At 40.7% G+C, this 20,653-nt stretch overlaps 1 protein-coding gene across 1 annotated transcript in view; it reads left to right on the forward strand.

Moving 5' to 3' along the window:
* The window catches only part of GUCY1A1 (guanylate cyclase 1 soluble subunit alpha 1), a 104,194-nt gene that overhangs the window by 52,736 nt on the left and 30,805 nt on the right, over nucleotides 1-20,653 (forward strand). The window contains exon 6 of the mRNA XM_073605615.1: nucleotides 14,389-14,874. Within this exon, the coding sequence (XP_073461716.1) occupies nucleotides 14,389-14,874 (486 nt within the window). The remainder of the gene's footprint in view (nucleotides 1-14,388; nucleotides 14,875-20,653) is intronic.

The following is a 20,653-nucleotide window of genomic DNA, read 5'->3' on the forward strand; positions in this document are numbered from 1 at the left end:
TTTGTCCTAAGGTGTGGTACCCAGTGTGCCCCTTCACCCCTTCCTCAGATTGAAGGTTGAGGAGGTGTGGGCCCGCCAACCTCTATTCACATGATCTGAATAACCTATATTTTAATGTTCCTCCATTTACCCTCCCTCCCCCCTCCCCCCCCGACAAAGAGCCCCGCCCCCATAATACGCTCACAATAGGTATCTCCCCAAAAAGAATTTTTAAAAGCGCTTTTTCTTTTTTTCTTTTTTTTCCCCCTTTCCCTTAGTCCTCCCTTGTCCAGCATATCCGGTATCTGCAAGTCAAGTTTTCTACAGAACCCTTCTAGTTCTTCGGGGAAGCGCATTCTCACTGATCTCCCCTCCTTATATCCTATCAAACAGGCTGGGAACCCCCAACTGTATCTAATGTTTTGCTGTCTCATCTTTTCTAGAAGGGGTTTAAGAAGTCTTCTTCTTGTCAGGGTGTCTTGGGACAGATCAGCATACACCTGGAGTTCAGTTCCTTCATATGTCAAGAGTGATTTTCCTCTTAGTTTTTTCCAGATCTCCAGTTTGTCTTCGTAGAATCTGAACCTAATAATAATGTCCCATGGTCTCTCTTCTGGGTTTCGCCGGTGTCCAACTCGATGTATTCTTTCTATTTTTAGGGGTTCCTCTTCCTTTTTATCTATAAGGGGGCCCAGCACTATTGAACTAATTTTCCTCAGATCTTCTCCCTCTTTTTCTGGGACTGATCGTAACCTTATGTTCTGTCTTCTACTTATGTTCTCCTGGTCTTCCAGTTTGTAAAGGATTTCCTTCTGGGTTTGTTGTGCTGTTTTAATTTGCTGTTTGAGGGTTTCCAATTCTTGCTTTTGATCTTCTACTGTTTTTTCTGTTTTTTCTACCCTGTCCAGGAGGCTTCCCAGGTCCCCTCTCAGCGTGCTGATATCTGTTTTAATCGAATTTTCTAGCCTCTGTAACATCTCACTCATCTCTCCTTTTGTGGGGGGAAGGACTCAGATGGTCTCCCCTCTACCCGACTACATTCCAGGTCCCCTTCTGTTGTAAAGTCTTCCCTGGAGTGTTCTGGGGTCTCACCTGCCTTCTTATCCGCCCCTTTTTTTTTCCACCTTAGCTTGCCCCTGCCTCTCCGATACCATGTTTCTTGGACTGGCTTCTTGTGTCATGTATTGCTTCAGCGTGCTGACCCCTGGTTTATCTTTTGGGGATTTGGGGGTGCCCCCTCTTGTCGTTTTAGTTGTACTTTTACTCATCTTATCCTTTTTTATCCCTCTTATCCGTTTACCCAGCCTTAATTCTTTGTTCTCCCTTAATTAGGGGGGAGCAGTGTCTCTAAATGGGAGGGAGGGACTGTTCAAAAACTGGTGGGGGGACAGGGGGAATGAGAGACACGGGGGCTGTTCCGGGATCTACCCCTATCCAGGGACTCCACGCTCGTCAGTCCTGTTGTGCTTTGCAGTAATTAAATATTTACAAGCTGGTTATATTTTCAGGTGTTATACTTCTGATGGTTGTTGGCTCTTTCTGATCAAGGTTCTTCCTCTTTCTTCCACCCCTCCCCCAACTCGGATTCTGATACAGATTTTAACCGTTTATCCTTTAAACATATATATATTCCTTCAGGATCCACACCTCAATACTCTGTGCTGGCAACACTGAAGATACTGGCAATCACATATATTCCTTTTATGTTTACCTGGAGTTTTAACACAATCCCTTGTCCTCAATCACATTGTCTGTTTTTTACCAATTTTCTCAGTGTTACCCAGCTGAATTATCTCCACTCAGAATTAAACATCACAGTTTCCACAGTACACTTGGCTTCTGCCCTTCAGTGTTTTCACTTCATATACTGTTGATCCATACCGCTCTCATCCATCCATATCTTACCCTCTCCACCCTTTGAAGTTCCTGTGTCCCAGGTGGTTCCCTTAGACTCCTCCGGTGTTCATAGCTGAGGGTTACTGCATATAATAAATCATCCGGCCGGCCGCTCAGAAGGAAGGGGAGGCGAGTGGGGGGGGGAGGGAGGCGGGAGGCAGGGGCTTACCGCTGCTTCACAGATCACTCACGGTTCACGCTTTGTCTTACTGTTACTGCCGCTCTCCGGTGTCCTAGGATGTTTCTCTGGAGGTGTGTTTTTCATCTGGCTGTCATTTCCTCCGCTGATGAGCTGTGGCTCACCTCTCATGCTGGGAACACCGGCGGCTTCACACGGCGTTCCTCGAGGCGGCGTCTCACTGACACACTGGGATCCCTCCGTGACGGACGCTACGTTCTCACGTCCTCACCTCCCATTTCCCTGGGCCCCACTAGAACTAGTTTTTAACATTGCTGTGAGGGGTGTGGGGTGAGTGACCTCATACAATCCGGCACCTCATCCCTTATATTGGTAAAATACAAGGAATGGGAATTGGATAGGGATTATAGCGGTGCCTAATATATATAGAAAATTACAGTATTTTACTTAAAAAAATATTATTTTTATTGCATAGATGTACAGAAGACAACAAACATAGGGTGCATAAAATATAAGCAGAGTAATATACAGATAGTAATACTGGCCAAAGTATCCATATGCTTGAAATGATCACTGATGCATGTCAAGTCCCTACATGTTTCGCCAAACAATGGCTTCTTCAGGGGATTATATGATCATCACTGTTCAACAGTGGCTCTGATAATAATAAACACATAATTAATTATTACAAAGTCGAGAAAAAAGAAATAATGCAATGAAAAATACAATAGTACCAGGAAAAAAACATACAAATATATATTAAATATATAAACTAAAAATAAATAAAGAACCGCGCTACGTGCATAAATGCGAAAACATAAAATAAGTGAATCGTGAGTGACCAAATTTGAAGAAAATCCTGCTGCTAAACACAATAACCTCAATATAAGGCAAAGATCAAGTACATAGCAATCAGTGTAGCGCTGGACATAAAAAATGTGACTAGTGACTAAAAAAATAGTGCACAATCTCTAATATTACTAAGCTATAATGTCAAAAACAGTATAAACACACGTCGATTATTCATCTAAAGGCTTATATCTAAATATGATACATAGTGAAGTTTTCAAGAGTGATATTCCTTATAAATGTGGGTCCATGCCCAAAATAAAAATAAATATAACATGAATAGTGAAATAAAAAGTTCCAAAAAAGTGTCCCAAATAACAATGTGTTAATTCCAAAGAAATCCAGAAAAAGATGTATTGCAGGGTTCGGGAATACTTGATCCACCTCTCGTGCAGGCCACCACCAAATGTTAAAATTGGAGGCTTACCGAAAAGCCTGTGAACTCTGCAGGAATAGCATATATCCAAGTATAAGCCTGCAGTAGATAACAGCCAGCCAAAAAGAACATCCCATCACAATATGATAGGTGGCGTCAATATATAGGTGTTTTCAATAGTAGCCCAGCTTATGGAAAAAAAAGGAAGAAAGGAATAAAGAGGGAAAACATTGGCTCAGCACAGCAATATATGAAAATTCCATCATGCAGCATACCCACGGATGAGCACAACATCCAAGTTTACCTGGCATCGGTGTGACTGGCGTAATGGCTGCCCCTGAAATCCAGCTGATGAAATGCTGGAATTGCTGGGTCTATATACCCCCACTCGGTCAGCATCTGACATCACCGACCAAGTGCGGATGAAACAGGGCTACTGCGCATGCACCGGAGGGCCCTCCGTTTGCCTACAGACCCCAGAGTGCCAAGCGGCAGTGAACGACTGTCACGTGACGCAACTGCATCACATGATGCAGTAAACACATAAGTGGAAGCAGGTGGAACTAATCCCCCGCATGATAGCCCCCCAAGCAGATCGGATAGGGCAGAGCGGGACGGGGGAGAAAAAACCCCAGGCCAGGCTAGCAAAACTCTAGTGTGAATGGCAGCAACCAAAAACGGGCGTCTGTCCCAGAACAAGAGCAGACGCCCGGGAGTGTAGCCACTTATAATGTCCACCCAAGGCCATTGTGAACAACCCGATGTCTGCCCAAAAGAGGGGAACCATCAAGGCAAGGGGGAGAAGAGAAAAGGGTAAAGGACAAGTCAGAAGACACTTATACATGGACAAGTCAGAAGCATAATTATACATATGTTTTACCAAAAGTAATAATAATTATACAGACAACACACAATTCATAAATGTCTATCAAGAGAGACAGGAAAGTATGTACATATATTAGTCTGTTTTACAGTGTATACCTATGCGGTGACACAAATCACCCAATCCAGGATAGTAAAATGGCTAAGGGGATACATAGTGTGGGAGAGAGAGGGAGGCAGGATGGAATAAAGCATTCATGACCACTGCTATTACCGACACAATAACCAGGATTGAACGCATACACTTTACATAAATAAGGAAAAACTCTACATTACAAAAAGGATTTAAAACTAATATACTCGTTCAAGCCAGGATATCTTGTGGCATCCAGATTATGAATCCACAGAATTGTAGTAATGTGCAGTCTATGCCACTGCCTCTCACATGTAAGGGTACGTGTTCAAGGGCGGTGAACGTGATCACGTTGGGACCAAAATTATGCTAAAGTCCCACATGTCTGCTAATAGCAGGAACTTTCTTTTTACAATACATTTATATTTGAATATGTTATTTAAAAGGGAAGATGATTATGGATGGGACTGCAACCTTCTGTCCTAAAGTAGAATTCCAGGATATTCCTAACTATGCTTAAACCTGCTTCCACCCCCCTTCTAAATCCTATACTAACTTGCCTGTGAAAGGAAGATGCATATACTTATCTATTCTCAGAGCGCTCCAGTCCAGTCACGTGATCCCCCCAGCGGTAGCTTCAGGGTAGAGGAGAGATCGCCAACAACGGCTGCAATGCCTGTGCGGTGACATTACCTATAGACTTGCTATGGGGTATCCATTGTCGGTTGTCCCTCCTCTCCCCTGAAGTTGCAGCTGGGAGCCAATCACATGACCGGACCAGAATGCCCTCAGAATAGTTAAGTATAAGCATTTTCCCTTCAAAGGGTGGCTAATATAGGATTTAGAAGCAGGGGAGGGAGCAGGTTTAAAAGATAAGTTCACCTTTTGGAAAATGTTACGTGTTTCACCCATATTTAGAGTGGAACATGTAACATGTCCCAGAAGCTGCATCCTCTCTCCCTCTTCCCCACCTCCCCACATGGCTGCGTTATTCCTTCACGGTTTCCTGTGTATGCACGAACCTCAGCTACCATTCTCAATGCCCCCGATGGCTTGTAGTTCTGAATGGACTGTGAGGTCGCTGATGAGCAGCCTTATAGTTAATTCACAAGCCCCAGCTTGTAAACAGTCGACCCGTATGCAGGTATGGGCTGAAAGCTGCAGTGCTTATCTACAGGAGTCTGGCTTTGCACCCCTGATCTACTGATCACGGGTGCAATGCTTTCCAGACTCCTTAGGGAAAAAATAATAAATGCACTTTTTTTCCTGCAATGTGCATTTTTTTTTTCCCCAAAAGGTAAACTTACCCTTTAAGCATACAGTAGCTAGGAATAACCTGGAATTCCATGTTAAGATCTTTTGCTTTACAACTTCCCTGTCATGCCCCAATGTGTGCGTAAGGTTGCATTGAAGCCTGTAAAGGCAATCTACTGGAAAATATGGGCTTTTATTTTAGATAAGATTCAGACTGGTTTAGAGCAGCAATTATATGGATTTATCTGGCAAAATGTCCATTCAAGTAAAATAATTAAGGTGAAGCAAGTATGCAACTCCAATAAAGTATGTTTTAATTGTAAAGTTTCATGTTTGACCTTAAAAATTACTTGATAAGTAAAGCAAGCTTTGTGTTCTGAACTAGATCTGAACTGGTTAACCTTTGGAAGCATACATGTGGTTGCTTAAATAAGATGCTTTGCAAGCATATCTGATCCCTGCCAAGCACATCGCCATACCACCTTCTTACCCATATTAACAGCTCCAATAGCATGTACCAAGCAGAATGGCATCCCAACAGTACAGGTGTTAGATATGCAGAATAAGTAAGGGCTACACCTAAGTCTCCAGAAAGTGTTTATTGCTGGTTTTGTCTCTGGAGGTGATTTTTCTTCATGTTCTGGTGAACATGCTAGAGGTGAAAGAATATTTTCAGTTTGGACGCATATAGCAATGGAAACCTGACAGAGATTTGAACCCTGTCTATACTATCAAAAACACATAAAAATGTCTGGCTGGAGATTTACTTTGAGTAAATCATAATTTGGAAAGCATGAGCCCATCGTTGTTTTTTTAGTCTATTATTTTGAGGCTAGGATGCAGCTCCTCTTCTTTTTTTTTCTAGCCCCTAGCTAAATCAAAGGATTAGAGATCTTAGGCTCACAAAGTCATCAATCAATTGTTCAGTGTGTATTTAGACATGAAATTTATCCTGCTCTCTGAGAGATTCGGTCTGATTATATGAATGATGCAGGCAGCGTCAGTTCAATAATCAATATTGACCTCAAAAGTTGGATCAGCTTGACTGGTAACTGCAGAAATAGAGCCTTCAAGGCTTGGAAAGTGAGGCAGAGTTAGAGAGAGACTGCAAGAGGAAGCACAGGAATTGTGCATTAATATTTATCACAATTTATCTGACCAGCTTGTGCAAGGAAGTAGAAAAAAAAAAAAGAGTCAGCTATATATTGAAATAATTTTAGGACCCTTCTTTGCAGATCCTTGTTCTTTTCTGTTCCGCAGTTACAATATTCACCTTGTAGATAGATAGGACAACCTAGTTTAAACAAGCTTTGTCTATTTGTAAATTTTGGAATTGCCATACTGACTTTTTACTGCTCACAAATGGGATAGCTATTGCAGCTAATAAACTTCTGATTGCTAAACATTTTAAAACAATAACACTTTTTTGATAAAATGAGCAACCTATTAGCTTGTTGTTAACCCAACAGGCAAAAACCTGAATCAAGCTGCATTTGTGCTATAGTCTGATCTGATTCAGTCAGAATTGCTGATGGACACATCAGGATGTGAATTAAAGCTGAAATCCAGCCCTAACTTCATATTTGCACAGTTATACAGGTTCCTCCTCTGTACTGAATTTGCTTACTCTGATTTCACTGCACATTGTGAGAAGCTCGCAGTGTGCATTAGAAGCTGCAGCAATTCAGATAGAGCCCATCTCAGGTTAGGGTTGCCACCTGTCCGGGATTCACCTGGACAGTTCGGGTTTGTAATCATGCGTGTGGGTTTCAGACTGTCTGAAACCCGGACACATTCTTCACACTGGACTATGACTTCCCAGCAGGGTTGCTATGAGTAAGCACTTCATGTAAGTGTGAAACGCGTGAAACAGCTGCTGTGTGTACCACCCACAGTGGTGCCCTATGTACCCCATGATCCTGTTTCACGAATAAATAGACGAATATAATTTATTCCGTTTATTTATATATATATAATTTATTCGTGTGCGGCTGTCCAGATCTCTTCATCCATCCATACCAGTAGGGTTGCTGGCTGCAGTTGTCTAAGCCGGAAGTGTCTGTTACACTCTGTCTCACACTGCCCAGCACTAATACTCCCCCCCCCCCCATACAGATGGAAGAGGAGAGAGTTCTCCTCCGTTTTTTAGGCGGACCTGAACGGACCCTCCATAGACATCTATGGAGCGTCGGATGGCAGCGGTGACATGTCCGCTGACATCCAACCCGCTCCGATCCGAAAAAGTGTAATGGAGGAAAAACCTACTTTTCCATCCGTTATCGGATCGGGTGACGACGGACTCTACGGTCCGTCGTCACCCGATCGGAGCGATCCCCGCTGAGCAAGCGGATATTCACGGGGCGGATCATCACTGATCCGCCCCATGTGGAGGAGCCCATACTGTCCATGACCTGGCCATTTAATTAATTGGATTTCAGTTATTTTCATTCATAGAGGTTCAGCAACACATGTTGTTGTTACCTAAGATGGCCTGCATGCAAATGCAGTCTGCCTAGGAACACCAACTTCTGTAGACTGACATCCATCCATCCATAACATTTTCATAACGCCTCCAAAGAATCAACCTACTGCTATTTTCAGGCACCTTCCACCTTCCAGTCGTGATCTGCCATTGCATAGAGAAGCACAAAAAAAGGAAATGGTTTATTTAAAATTGCAATTGGCATCCTGATGAGGGAGGAACCATGAATGCAAAATATAAGCAGTTTAAACTTCAACTTTACACCCCCTTCCTGCCCAGGCCATTTTTCTGCTTTCAGTGCCGTCGCACTTTGAATGACAATTGCGCGGTCATGCTACACTGTACCCAAACAAATTTTTTATAATTTTCTTCACACAAATAGAGCTTTCTTTTGGTGGTATTTAATTTAAAAAAGGCCAAAAAATGTTTTTTACTTAGTTTCTGTCAGTAAATTTTGTAACTAAGTAATTTTTCTCCTTCACTGATGTGCACTGATGAGGCGGCACTGATGGCCACTGATAGGCTGAACTGGTGGGCATTGATGAGGTGGCACTTATGGGCATTGATGAGGCGGCACTTATGGGCACTGATTAGGTGGCACTAATGAGGAGGCACTAATATGTTGCACTTATGGCCACTGATAGGTGGCACTGATGAACACTGATAGGTGACACTGGTGGGCACTGATAGGAGGCACTGGTGGGCACTGATAGGCGGCACTGGTGGGCACTGATAGGTGGCACGGTTAGGCGGTACTGATGAACACTGATGGGCATTGCTGGGTGGCACTGATGGGCAACACTGATGGGCATTGATTGACAGCAGTGATGGGCATTCATGGGCAGCACTGATAGGCGGCACTGATAGCCAGCACTGACTGGCATCGCTAATGGGTACTGATTGGTGGCACTTGTGGGCAGTGGTGGGCACTGATTGCTGCCACTGGTGGGCACTGATTGCTGGCAATAGTGGGAACTAATTGGTGACATTGTTGGTGCTAAATTGTAATTGGGGCACTGATGATCATGTGTAGATGTCCCCCTGCGTGGAGATGCCGCTGATTGGCTCTCCTCGCCAAACACTCTGTCAGTGTGAGGCGAGGAGTGCCGATTACCGGCATCTCCGTGTTTACATGTGACCAGCTGTGACTGGACACAGTCGATCACATGGTTAAAGAGCCGCGGACGTGGTCAGAGATCAGACAGAGATCTTGTTTGCGCCGTGCCCTAGCAACACGGTGCGGCAGCACGAGAGCTGGCGTTCTTGGACACCGTCGTATGATGGCGTCCCAGAACAAGAGCCGCACCGCCTTGCCGTCATTTGACAGCGGCAACTAGTTAAAGCAGTATTAAACTCAAAAACAAAAATGTAATATATCATAGCTTACCAAACCTAAAATGTGGTGGCTGCATTTGTTTACTTTTCTTTAGGCTTTGTTTCATTTATTTTCACCTGGTGATCCAGCTATTAGCACACTTCCTGTCTTAGGGTGGCTCCTCTATGGTGGAGTAACAGAAACATCTTTGGACAGCAGCACTACCTGAAAGAGTAGGTTGGATGCACTAGTAGATTATATGGACTTTACATTTTATGCAAGCACTCCTGTCAGTGTTAAAGGATAGGTTTACCTTTTTAATATGTTACATGTTATGCATGTATTTAGGGTGTAACATGTTCATGCAGACCCTCCTCTCCCCTTAACCACCCCCTCCCCTTTCCTGTGACAGTAGGCGAGACTTCCTCTTCCCCGCTGCCACTGTAACATTTTAAAATCGGTGCGGCTGTGAATGAAGAAACTACAAGTTCTGTCTTCCACCTCGGTAGGCGTCCTCATAGTTCACTGACACTTCCTTCAGCTCTCAAACAGAAAGCCTGTATATAAGTATAGGCGTGAAAGCTGGAGGACTTGTCTGCAGGAGCCGGACATTGCACCTGCAATCTACTGATCGCAGGTGCAATGCTCGGCAGGAACCCATGAATAAATAATGTACATATACATATGTGCATTTATTATTTTTTTCAGAAATGGTTTGTCTCAACCCTCCAACTTACAGTTTTGCTGGACAGTTCGGTCTGTTAAAGAAAAGTGAAAAATAACAGCAAGATAAACAGGTGGAAAAACTATGTTACAGGAGGATCAGAAAACAAAGACTGATTTGTTAAAGCGGTTGTAAGGCCACTTTGTTTTATTCCTAGAATCCCTTGTGTTATATTAGGTGATATGCTCCAGTGTATGTGAATTATAAAAATACACAGGTTCATACCTTATTTCAGAGCGCCATTTGATGCTCATGTGACCGCCTTCCGCTCTCCTCCAATTATCTCAGAACTACAGCAGGAGATGCTGAGAATCCCTTGCTGACGTCAGACGTGAGGAGAGGAGAAGAGCGGCAGGCAGTCACATGAGAGCCGAGTGGAAATAAATTAGGTATGAAGCTGCATATTTTTAATAAAGCACATACACTGGGGCACATAATTTAATCTAACACATGGGATTCTAGGAATAAAATAAAGGTGTTTTTAGCAGTATTTAGTATTATAGCAGCAGGGTAGGAGGGGTGGGGAGCAGATCAGCACTGAGACTAGCTGACAGGCAGGGAGAGAGGGAGAGAGAAGAGAGACAGCGGGCTGACGAAGGCAAGTAAACTGACCAAGGATCAGCAGCCATGATAAACGTGGTCAGTTTACAGAGGGGAGAGCAGCACCGGGCAGGATCAACCAGCTATTTTAGATTGTAGAAAAGGACAAATTAAACAGCACAAGAGCTGTGCTGGTATTCATGCTTTAAAGAAACAGCATTGTTTTTTTTTCAGGGTTACAACCCGTTTAATGCTACACTGCATCATACATTGTATTTTTGATTTTGCGTTTAGTATCATTTTAAGTCATCAGGTTGTAGGGAATAAATGCGTGCTTTGGCATTGCCATGGGCACATGATGGAATCTGCCTAAGGCTAGATTCAAATGGGCGCAAACTGGTGGTCAGGGGCAGCCGCCGATGAGACTCGTTAAAATCTTGCTGGCATTTCTATATACTGCATGCACACCTTGATTTGTACTCTGTACAGATCAATGGCCAATATATAGAGCCTTCTACCAACCCTGGATTCAGAAAGTGTGCGTCCAGGGACAACATTTCTGCCTAGTTTCTGGCAGCAAACTGGCCACAGCTAATTGGCCAGTTTTTATGTGGCCATAGCACAGAATGCAACTGAATACAGAGGCGACGTTTAGCCTCCTGTGAAGGCAGCAAACTATCCTCCCCGCATTTCCCATGTGAATGCAGCCTAATATGTAAACAAAATATTTGCAATATTTTTATAAAACATTTCAGCAAAGCAAATGACCCCACAGCATTTAGTTGAGACGTTAAATATTTCCATACCATTATCAAATAGAATATATTGCGTGCGCTCAGCAGGCGCTCTAAATTAACTAGAAATCCATTGGCTCACCCCTTTGATCGTTCCTGTATAAAGTAGCTAGTTTATCTGGTACATCTTGCTCTTATGCAGTGTATACTAAAACATTTTCAAAATTCAGTTTTATGGGAAATAATTTTGTAGAATGCTGAGATGCTGTATATCAACAATTCACTTTTAAAATGTTGCTTTAGTTTAATATATTTATGTTTCATTTTCCATATTATGAATAGCTTTCTTCTGGGTTTTTCTTAATACATCTGCAGTTTTAAAGTTGGCAGTATTAAGTTAATGAAATGATTAGAACTGGTTCTATCTAACTAAAAATAGTGGCACAGACATTGGTTCCAATGCTTGGATTATGCAGTTAATAAACTGCAGATGTGAAAATTAGGTGACAAAATTACTCCTTAATTTTATGCAAAAGTAATATGGCTCAGCTGAATTTCATGCTTCGTTTCTATGCTTTTCATTGAAAGCGTAACTCATCACCTCATTAGGTGTGATATACACAAAAATCTTAATGAAACGTGACAGTTTTTCTTAGTAAGTTATAAGGTGATTTTCTTTTCTGGCATAGCTTATTAAAATGTATGTAGATTTTTATTTTTGGGTGGTATAGTCATTATTAAAAAGGCTTAGGAAAATGACATTCCCTGGAAATAGTAGTCAGAATATGGAAATATTTCTCATACCTGAAAATGAATATTTTGTACATCTCAGATTTGTATTGCCAGTTTGACAGGTCGTAAATTCCCTAGAGAAGGGATATGTTCTCTCTCTAAGCAGAAATCATTGCTATGCGGCTCGTGGCATTTCTTCTGACATGTTAAGATAGTATATAGTATGGCACCTGATGACACCGCGTATCACATAATTAACTGTGCTGGAGCACTGTTTATTCCTTTATATGGTTAAGCTATTTGTACAGGGCTGGAAATGTTTGTACGTGTCATCCCGGCACTTGCCCATATAAAAGTTAACCCAGTGGAGTATTTAACTTTTAGTTGATGTCACAAATCTTGTCCCATAAAAAGTGAAAGGAACAAAAATAATTGAAAAATGAATTGTCAGTTTTTCTTTAAAAAGCTCAAAACGTCATGCTGTCTGTTTGTTGTCTGTATTTCTCTGACTCATAGAGAGGAAAGACCTCTACAGAGCCACATGTTTCTCTATGAGTATTGCATTTTATTAAAGCAAGGTTCAATATGGTGTATGGAGATTGTAAATGTAAAATTAATGAAAATTTGTTCATTAGGACATAAATGTTGTGTTTGAAATAGGGCTGCTGGCTTTCAGAAGAGATCTGTTTAGAAGTCTTAGTGATGTCACTTTTGTTTCTTTAAAGTGACACATGCCATTTCTTCCGCTATCTCATTTAATAGTACCGATGCATAGAGGCTTGTAAACTCTTTGCTCTCTTTATTATGTTACCCCCAAGCAATCCCTAGATAGCAGCTGTGAAAACTCAATGTAAAAATCCACTTTAATTTCAATTTGGCTTCCTTCACCCCTGCTTTCTCTATTAACTGGGATTATTTATTATTTTGTTTTCTGTCTGCTGACTTCAGCAACTAGAAAGAAATAAAAGTGGAGGGATGATGATATATTTGAAAGTATTTGTTTTCCAGCATCTTTACAGCTGCTATTCATTCTATAAAAGAAGAAAGGGAGCAAAAATAGAGATTACGAGAGGATTGAAATGGGTCACATTAAGTCTCATTTCAACCGGTCTTACCAATTTCACTGGAACTCCTACTGTCTATAAAATATAATTTTCATAGAATGTTTACAATATTTGATTTTTATAAATATATGGTCTACTGCCCTATTTTATTTTTCCTAACTCAAAATTAGACTATTTATAAATATAACACACAATCCAAGAGGCACTTAAAATGCACAGTACAAAGTGTTGTAATTATGTGAAAAGAAGAAAGCAGGACTTTCGAAGTGAAGACGTAAGAGCCTAAAAGTTGGGCTGCAAGTGCTTTAAAATATAGCCAAACTGAAAAAACAAAACTGAATATGTTGCACCTTATCAGTTCTTCGATGTGATGGCTGCATTTGTTTTCATTTTTAAAGATTTTTTCCTTTATTTTCACTTAGTAATGTTGCAAATAACACACTTTTCCTGCACTGTATCTATGGTGGGAGACATGGTTGCCACCCAAACTGGGGTATACATATTTCTGCCTTTGTTCATCTTCATTGCATAGGTGGTGGTGATAATAATAGTTCACAGAATGAATAGCATTGTTTTTGCTTTCAGTTGGGCCCACAGTAAGTGACAAGGACATTGCATTTCTGGCAAGATCAACACGTATTTTCTGTAGTTGCTTAAAATGTTCTTAGGACCCGTTCACACCAGTTATGAGGTGACTTTTCCAGAGCAGTTCCAATGACACACAAGTCAGGTCACCTTGTTTATAATTGAGTTAGCCCTTTCCACCCAGATCTTCCATTCATAGAAGCCATACTAAAGCTTCTATAAATGAAAAGTGACCTATGAATGGAGTGGTCGTTGCTATCAGTCATCACTCTTAGATCCTGTTCCATTCATAAAAGCCGTAGTATAGCTTCAATGAATGGCGGATCTTGCCAGAAAGTGTGAGCATAGTTGAGTTCCCTTGATGAGAGCCTGTGACAGCTACTTAAGCTGTATTAAACCCCGCCTCACCAGAAGGTTGTGATGGCAGGGGTGGGAAAGGCATTGGAGGAAGAAGATTTCATCTTAATGAGGGCATGGCAGTACAAGGGATGCATAATACTGAAGGTAAGTAAAGTCCCTTGTGTTGATTTTTTTTATTTTTATTTTTTAGCTTAATGTAGGCTTTAAATCTTTTGCTGCCAGGTCTGTACATCATACGGAACTGACAACAGGGGGTTTTACTTACACTCCTAGTGGCTGCATCCACCAGGAGTGTGTGCATATCTGACAGGAAAAATAACCTTTCATTTAGGATGGTTATAAAAATTGGGGCATCTAATACTGGTGACCACTTTGTTCACAATGTCTTTGTCTTGTATTTACAGACAATGAATTTGAAAGGCCAGATGATCTATGTTTTTGAATCCAGTGCCATTTTATTCCTGGGGTCTCCATGTGTGGATCGGCTAGAGGATTTTACAGGACGTGGTCTTTACCTTTCAGACATCCCCATCCATAATGCCTTGAGAGATGTTGTACTGATTGGAGAACAAGCCAGAGCACAAGATGGGCTGAAGAAGCGGCTGGGGAAGCTGAAAGGTACACTTGAACTTGCTCATCAGGCTTTGGAGGAAGAGAAGAAGAAAACTGTTGACCTTCTATTTTCCATCTTTCCTGGTGAAGTTGCCCAGCAGTTATGGCAAGGGCAGACTGTGCAAGCCAAGAAATTTAGCAATGTGACAATGCTTTTTTCTGACATTGTAGGCTTCACTGCAATATGTTCCCATTGTTCACCCATGCAAGTTATTACCATGCTTAATGAACTCTATACACTTTTTGACTTCCACTGTGGAGACCTGGATGTCTACAAGGTATGCCTATTTTAACTTCCCTGTTCTGGTGTACTATTGTTTTGTGCTACTTCAGGGGAAGATCAGCAGTAGAGGGTGCAGATATAATCACTAAATGGGTAAGCCATACTATAATAAGATATAGTGCATAATTCTGGTGCCATATAAAGGGATGCATGGGCCTTTGGTTTAGAGAGATACATTGTATGTAGAAGTGATTTCTAATCCATGTTGGTTTCTTAATGTGTATATAAATCCTAAATCTATTTTTCAGTATGTATATAATTATGCTTTACTGTATACTTTTTTCTTAAGCAAATCATTTTTTTGTGAATCTGTTGCAAAGAGATCCTACCAATAACAGCACTTCCTGTTGCAGACTGACAACACTAAGTCACTACCTTGGAATTTGCAGCAACATTGTTACCCTTCTATGCAAGCTACTTGATAGGCAGCCAAAAAGCTGAAAGTCACTGAGCACACACTGTAGGTTGAGGATCTGCAAGTAAGAAATATTTTCAACATATTCCCAAGAAAACAATTTGTTAAAGTTTCCTGTATATAGTGGGGCATGGTTTCAAACATACAGAGAAATAGTTTTAGAGTTTATATACACTTAAATGCTTCACAAGGAGTTATCATATGGAAAACACTAAAGAGCTATTTTTTTTTTTTGCCTAGATTTGGACAAGAGTAGATCGCCTGATAGATTTTTACTACTATCTGGAACACTGGTGGGAAGGTCTCATCAGCATATTCATAACAGGCTGAGAACCTTGACTTTTAGCAAAAGCTACTTGCTTCTATCATGTTTAGCTACACCCTATGATTTCTCCATGAGGATATATGGAGCATTCAGGAATCAGTGACAGTAGCTTGGTTAGAAATCCAAGCTTTCAGGTGGTCATAGCTCTGCTAGAGTGAAGATCTGTCTGAAATATCTGTTTTGGGTAATCAGTAAATGGTTGGAATTACATTATTGCACCCAGGAGCTTACAGATTCAATTTATATAATTATTAAACTGAAGTGAACTATTTTGGGTTGATCTCATATGAATATTAATGTTGCAGGCATGACTAATGAGGGGAATCCCTGCCCAGCTGATGTTTTCACATGGGTAATACAACAATGACCAAAATGTGTTTTTTTTAAGGGATGCATATGGGTAATGCTAGCTATTTCTGTCATTTTTTTTATGTATTCCATACCACTATGATTTTACCCAAAAAGTTTCTGTGGGAAGAAGTTAACTTTTTTCTATATGACCACAGCAGGAGGTTATACATTGATCTACATCCCTTGGCTTATTACCTTCCACAGTAAAGCTTAGGGATATTTTGAGCAGAGTTCATCTGTTCATGGCTGGTTGTTATTGGGGTTGCTACCTTAGATACTCATAGAATATAATAGACTTCTATCAGAGTAGCTGACTAACTGAACAGAGACTGGATCTTTCAGTCCTTGTGAAACATTTCTTATGGCTCCGCAAATGAATTAACCAATCAAGGCATTGGAAGTGGACTCTCCCAGTATCTCATGCTTCATTTGTATTGTGAATTTTTATGAGGATAATTTATTAGGCATCTGGAAACCTCAGTCTGGAGACATGCTGGCGCTTTGATCCACAAAAATTGAATTCTGTACACAAAGTTCAATAGAGGAAAGGGACAGACCCATATGACAGCTTTCATTTTTTTTTTTTTTTTTTGGGTAGAGGAATTGTATTGTTTGACATTAAGACCTGGTGATCCTTTATTCATTTTTTTTTTCATCATAATGAGCAATAATGGTAACTGCTGAAGCTGTAGGTTCTTATTCACCTTTAGTTAGCAGAGTTAAGGTTTTAAATGAGCTAAATTAATGGGGTTATGTCTTTTCCAAATACAGTCATAGAATGCATAATCTAGTGGATTAGCAGTAGAGATGAAAATGTAATTTTAGATATAACTTTATATTTTAGTTTTTATGGGAAAAGTAAGATCTTCTCATGTTGCTATTGCTGTTTGGCTCAGCCTGGGGAAATTCCTATAGTTTTCTGTTTTGCTGATTACTGTCATCAGAATAGAAAATGAAAGGAATCTTTATTGATGATAAAAGTCTTATGGTTCAGAACAAAATAATGACTGATTAATCACAGAGTGTTCATTCAATACATGAGCAGCATATCTGGTAATCAGCTGAAGTGAAGGCGATCTTTAACTATATGGAAAAAGTGTACTTCTTTTGTACAAAATAATGACAGATTAGTCACAAAGTGTTCCCTCAACCAACAGTACAAGTAGCATACCTGATAAATTTTACTATAATTTAATCATCTATATTTCTTGACCTAGATGAACTGTGAGTTTTGCATTTCATATTTCTGCTCCCCTGATTCATCATTAGGATAAATTGCAGTGAACGACAGTGCACTTTTCCACTGTGGTCTATTTTCTTGAACCTCTGGAGGGATGGGACTGACCACTGAAATGCTAATAGCTTTGCTACAATATGAGCAGGGCTGGGTAATTATGGACATAACAAGGCTTTTAGGAAAAAATTATGTTGGTTGGACAAATCACTGCTGACCTTATATTTTTAGGAAGCTCCAATGACAGGATCTGTTTTTTTGAGTACGCGGATTCCTCTCTACATGATGCTTAATGATACTGCGTGGCACCGACAACAACACAATTAAGTACTCTCAGTGATACTTTTTTAATTGCAGTGTTTAAGGACAAGCTTTCAGATGTCTAGCCTTTTCTTTTAAGCCCAGTCAGTACTAATACACAGAGATTTAGCAAAATGCTATGTCCACAGCAGTTTGTTAAACTTTTGTGTACCAATACTGCTTGGACATGGGAGAAGGTGATAGACCCCTTAATGCTTGTCCTGAAAATTTAAACATTAGAGCACATGAAAACAGCATAGACAGTACTCAACTTTGACATCTCCTGACATATTCTAGATAATGTAAAAGAAATGAAAATCCAAACAGGGGAATTAAAGTGGATGTAAACACTCCATATACCCAGTGAAGTGAACAGCCTCAAACTAAAAAAACAAAATGAGTGCAGCGCAAATAATAAGGTATAAAGAAAGTCTATGGATTCAAAGAAAAAATCTCTCGTAATAAAGCCAGTTCTTCTATGTGAAACCTCGATCGTCTCCCCTTAAACACATGTATGTGCTTACCAGATAGGGTAGACCTCTTAAGTTACAGGAGGTCAAACGGGCATGGGTTCCATATGGGCTGGATGGACGCTGCACGGCCCCTCTGGATGTCCTCTGTGGTTACCGAGAAGCAGCTCTCCAATACGGCAGTAAGGCAGATGAAACCTCCAGTGCAGTGAGGAATGCAGCAATCCCAAAGATGAAGGGAAAGAACTCAGATAGGGTGGACCTCTTAAGTTACAGGAGGTCAAACGGGCATGGGTTCCATATGGGCTGGATGGACGCTGCATGGCCCCTCTGGATGTCTTCTGTGGTTACCGAGAAGCAGCTCTCCAATATGGCAGTAAGGCAGATGAAACAGTTCGTGGATGGGTAGTTATACCAAGGTTTTAACAGTCCTTGTTGATTATTTTAGCAGCCCCAGCAAAACTCACAGCTCTCCAAGACAGGTGTCTTCCACACAACTCCTCCTCACCCAACTGTTTCATCTGCCTTACTGCCATATTGGAGAGCTGCTTCTCGGTAACCCAGAGGACATCCAGAGGGGCTGTGCAGCGTCCATCCAGCCCATATGGAACCCATGCCCGTTTGACCTCCTGTAACTTAAGAGGTCCACCCTATCTGAGTTCTTTCCCTTCATCTTTGGGATTGCTGCATTCCTCACTGCACTGGAGGTTTCATCTGCCTTACTGCCGTATTGGAGAGCTGCTTCTCGGTAACCACAGAGGACTTCCAGAGGGGCCGTGCAGCGTTCATCCAGCCCATATGGAACCCATGCCCGTTTGACCTCCTGTAACTTAAGAGGTCCACCCTATCTGGTAAGCACATACATGTGTTTAAGGGGAGACAATCGAGGTTTCACATAGAAGAACTGGCTTTATTACGAGAGATTTTATCTTTGAATCCATAGACTTTCTTTATACCTTATTATTTGCGCTGCACTCATTTTGTTTTTTTAGTTTGTTACATAGGCTTGGTGAATCCTGTAGTGTCCAGCTTGCATTTATCTTTCACTGTTTACTTTGCGCTGATTGTCCCAAGTTTTATTGTAAGTGAACAGCCTCAGATGATACACAGAGATAAAACAAATCTCCCTACATAAGTTTTACATGTATATCTTCTGTCTTCAGCTATATATACTGTTTAGAAAGCGTTAGAATTTTCTCTTTCTGTTCCAGCAAGGGGAGGGGAGCCTTGCCATACACTGTGAGACAGCTGATTGGAGAAAACGCTCACACCCCTCCTCCACATAGGCAGAGACTTGCAGAGCTGTGCTGTGAATAGACCAGCTGTCTGCTAATCTAGTTCTAGCACCCGCCCTGACACAAATTTCAGCCTGGTTTTATCACACGTTACAGTAAAAGGTATAATATATATATATATATATATATATATATATATATATATATATATATATATATATATATATATATATATATAAATATATATTTTGTGTAAATAGTATATTTATCTTACCACATCAAAAACTATCTTTATCAGTGATTCATCATTATGAATTCAAATAAAGTGCATATTTAGTGAACTGCAATGTTATAAAGAAAATAATCCTTCTTAATCAAGAAAAAAATAATTAAAAAAAAAAAAATTATGTGTTTAACAAAAGACAAAAAACTTGTTTTTTGTCTTTTGTTAAACACATGATGATTTTTTATTTATTATTTTTTCTTGATTAAGAAGGATTATTTTCTTTATAATATTGCAGTTCACTAAATAAGCACTTTATTTGAATTCTTGATGATAGATCTGATAAAGATTGTGTTTGATATGTGGTAAGATAAATATATTATTTAGGGTTAGGGCAGTTACACCTTTTACTGTAACATTGCTTAACCCCACATTATTGTTGGGGGATTTATAACTGCAAAAGGTAAAGCTACACAAAATTATAGATTGATATATTTTTGCGCCGGTGACACATTTTTTCACATTTTTATGGTTTTATCACATGTCAGAGAACTTGTTAGAACTTATCATGCTGATAACAGAGGAATGGAGCAGGGGAAAACCATAGAACTTAGTGCTTTGCAGAGAGATAAGAAAACACTGCAGATATATGTGCCCAGCTCAAATTTCATAAATCGGGTTTACATCCACTTTAAAATAGAATTCCAGAATAAACCTAACTAATCTTAAAAGTGCTTCCGCCCCACTCCTAAAGCCTATGGTGATTAACCTGTGTAAGAAAGTTCCGTTTACTTACCTATTTTCCAATTCAGTCACAAGATTCGGCTCCCCTGTGTTCATCAGCGGCGGCTGCAGGGGAGAAAAGAGGGAGCGCTGACAACAAATGGGCCATAGTAAACCTATGGGTAACACCACTCTCTGGCGTTGCCAGCAGTAGGCGAGTGCTCTCTCCTCTCTCCTGCAGCTAGCCCTGGCTGACACAAGGAAGATCATGTGACCAGAACAAAGTTAGTATACAGATTTTTCTTACATAGGTTAGTCAGAATAGGGACATTTTTAAGATTCATTATATTGTCCTGGAATTCTATTAAGCCAAGGAATAGAGAGAGGGAATTCTATTAAGAAACACTTATTAACTATGGGCGGCACAGTGGTGTAGTGGGTAGCACTTTCACCTAGCAGTAAGAAGGGTCGCTGGTTCGAATCCCAACCACGACACTA

The sequence above is a fragment of the Aquarana catesbeiana genome, linkage group LG01 (assembly GCF_042186555.1).
Source record: "Aquarana catesbeiana isolate 2022-GZ linkage group LG01, ASM4218655v1, whole genome shotgun sequence".
NCBI classification, from domain to species: Eukaryota; Metazoa; Chordata; class Amphibia; order Anura; family Ranidae; genus Aquarana; species Aquarana catesbeiana.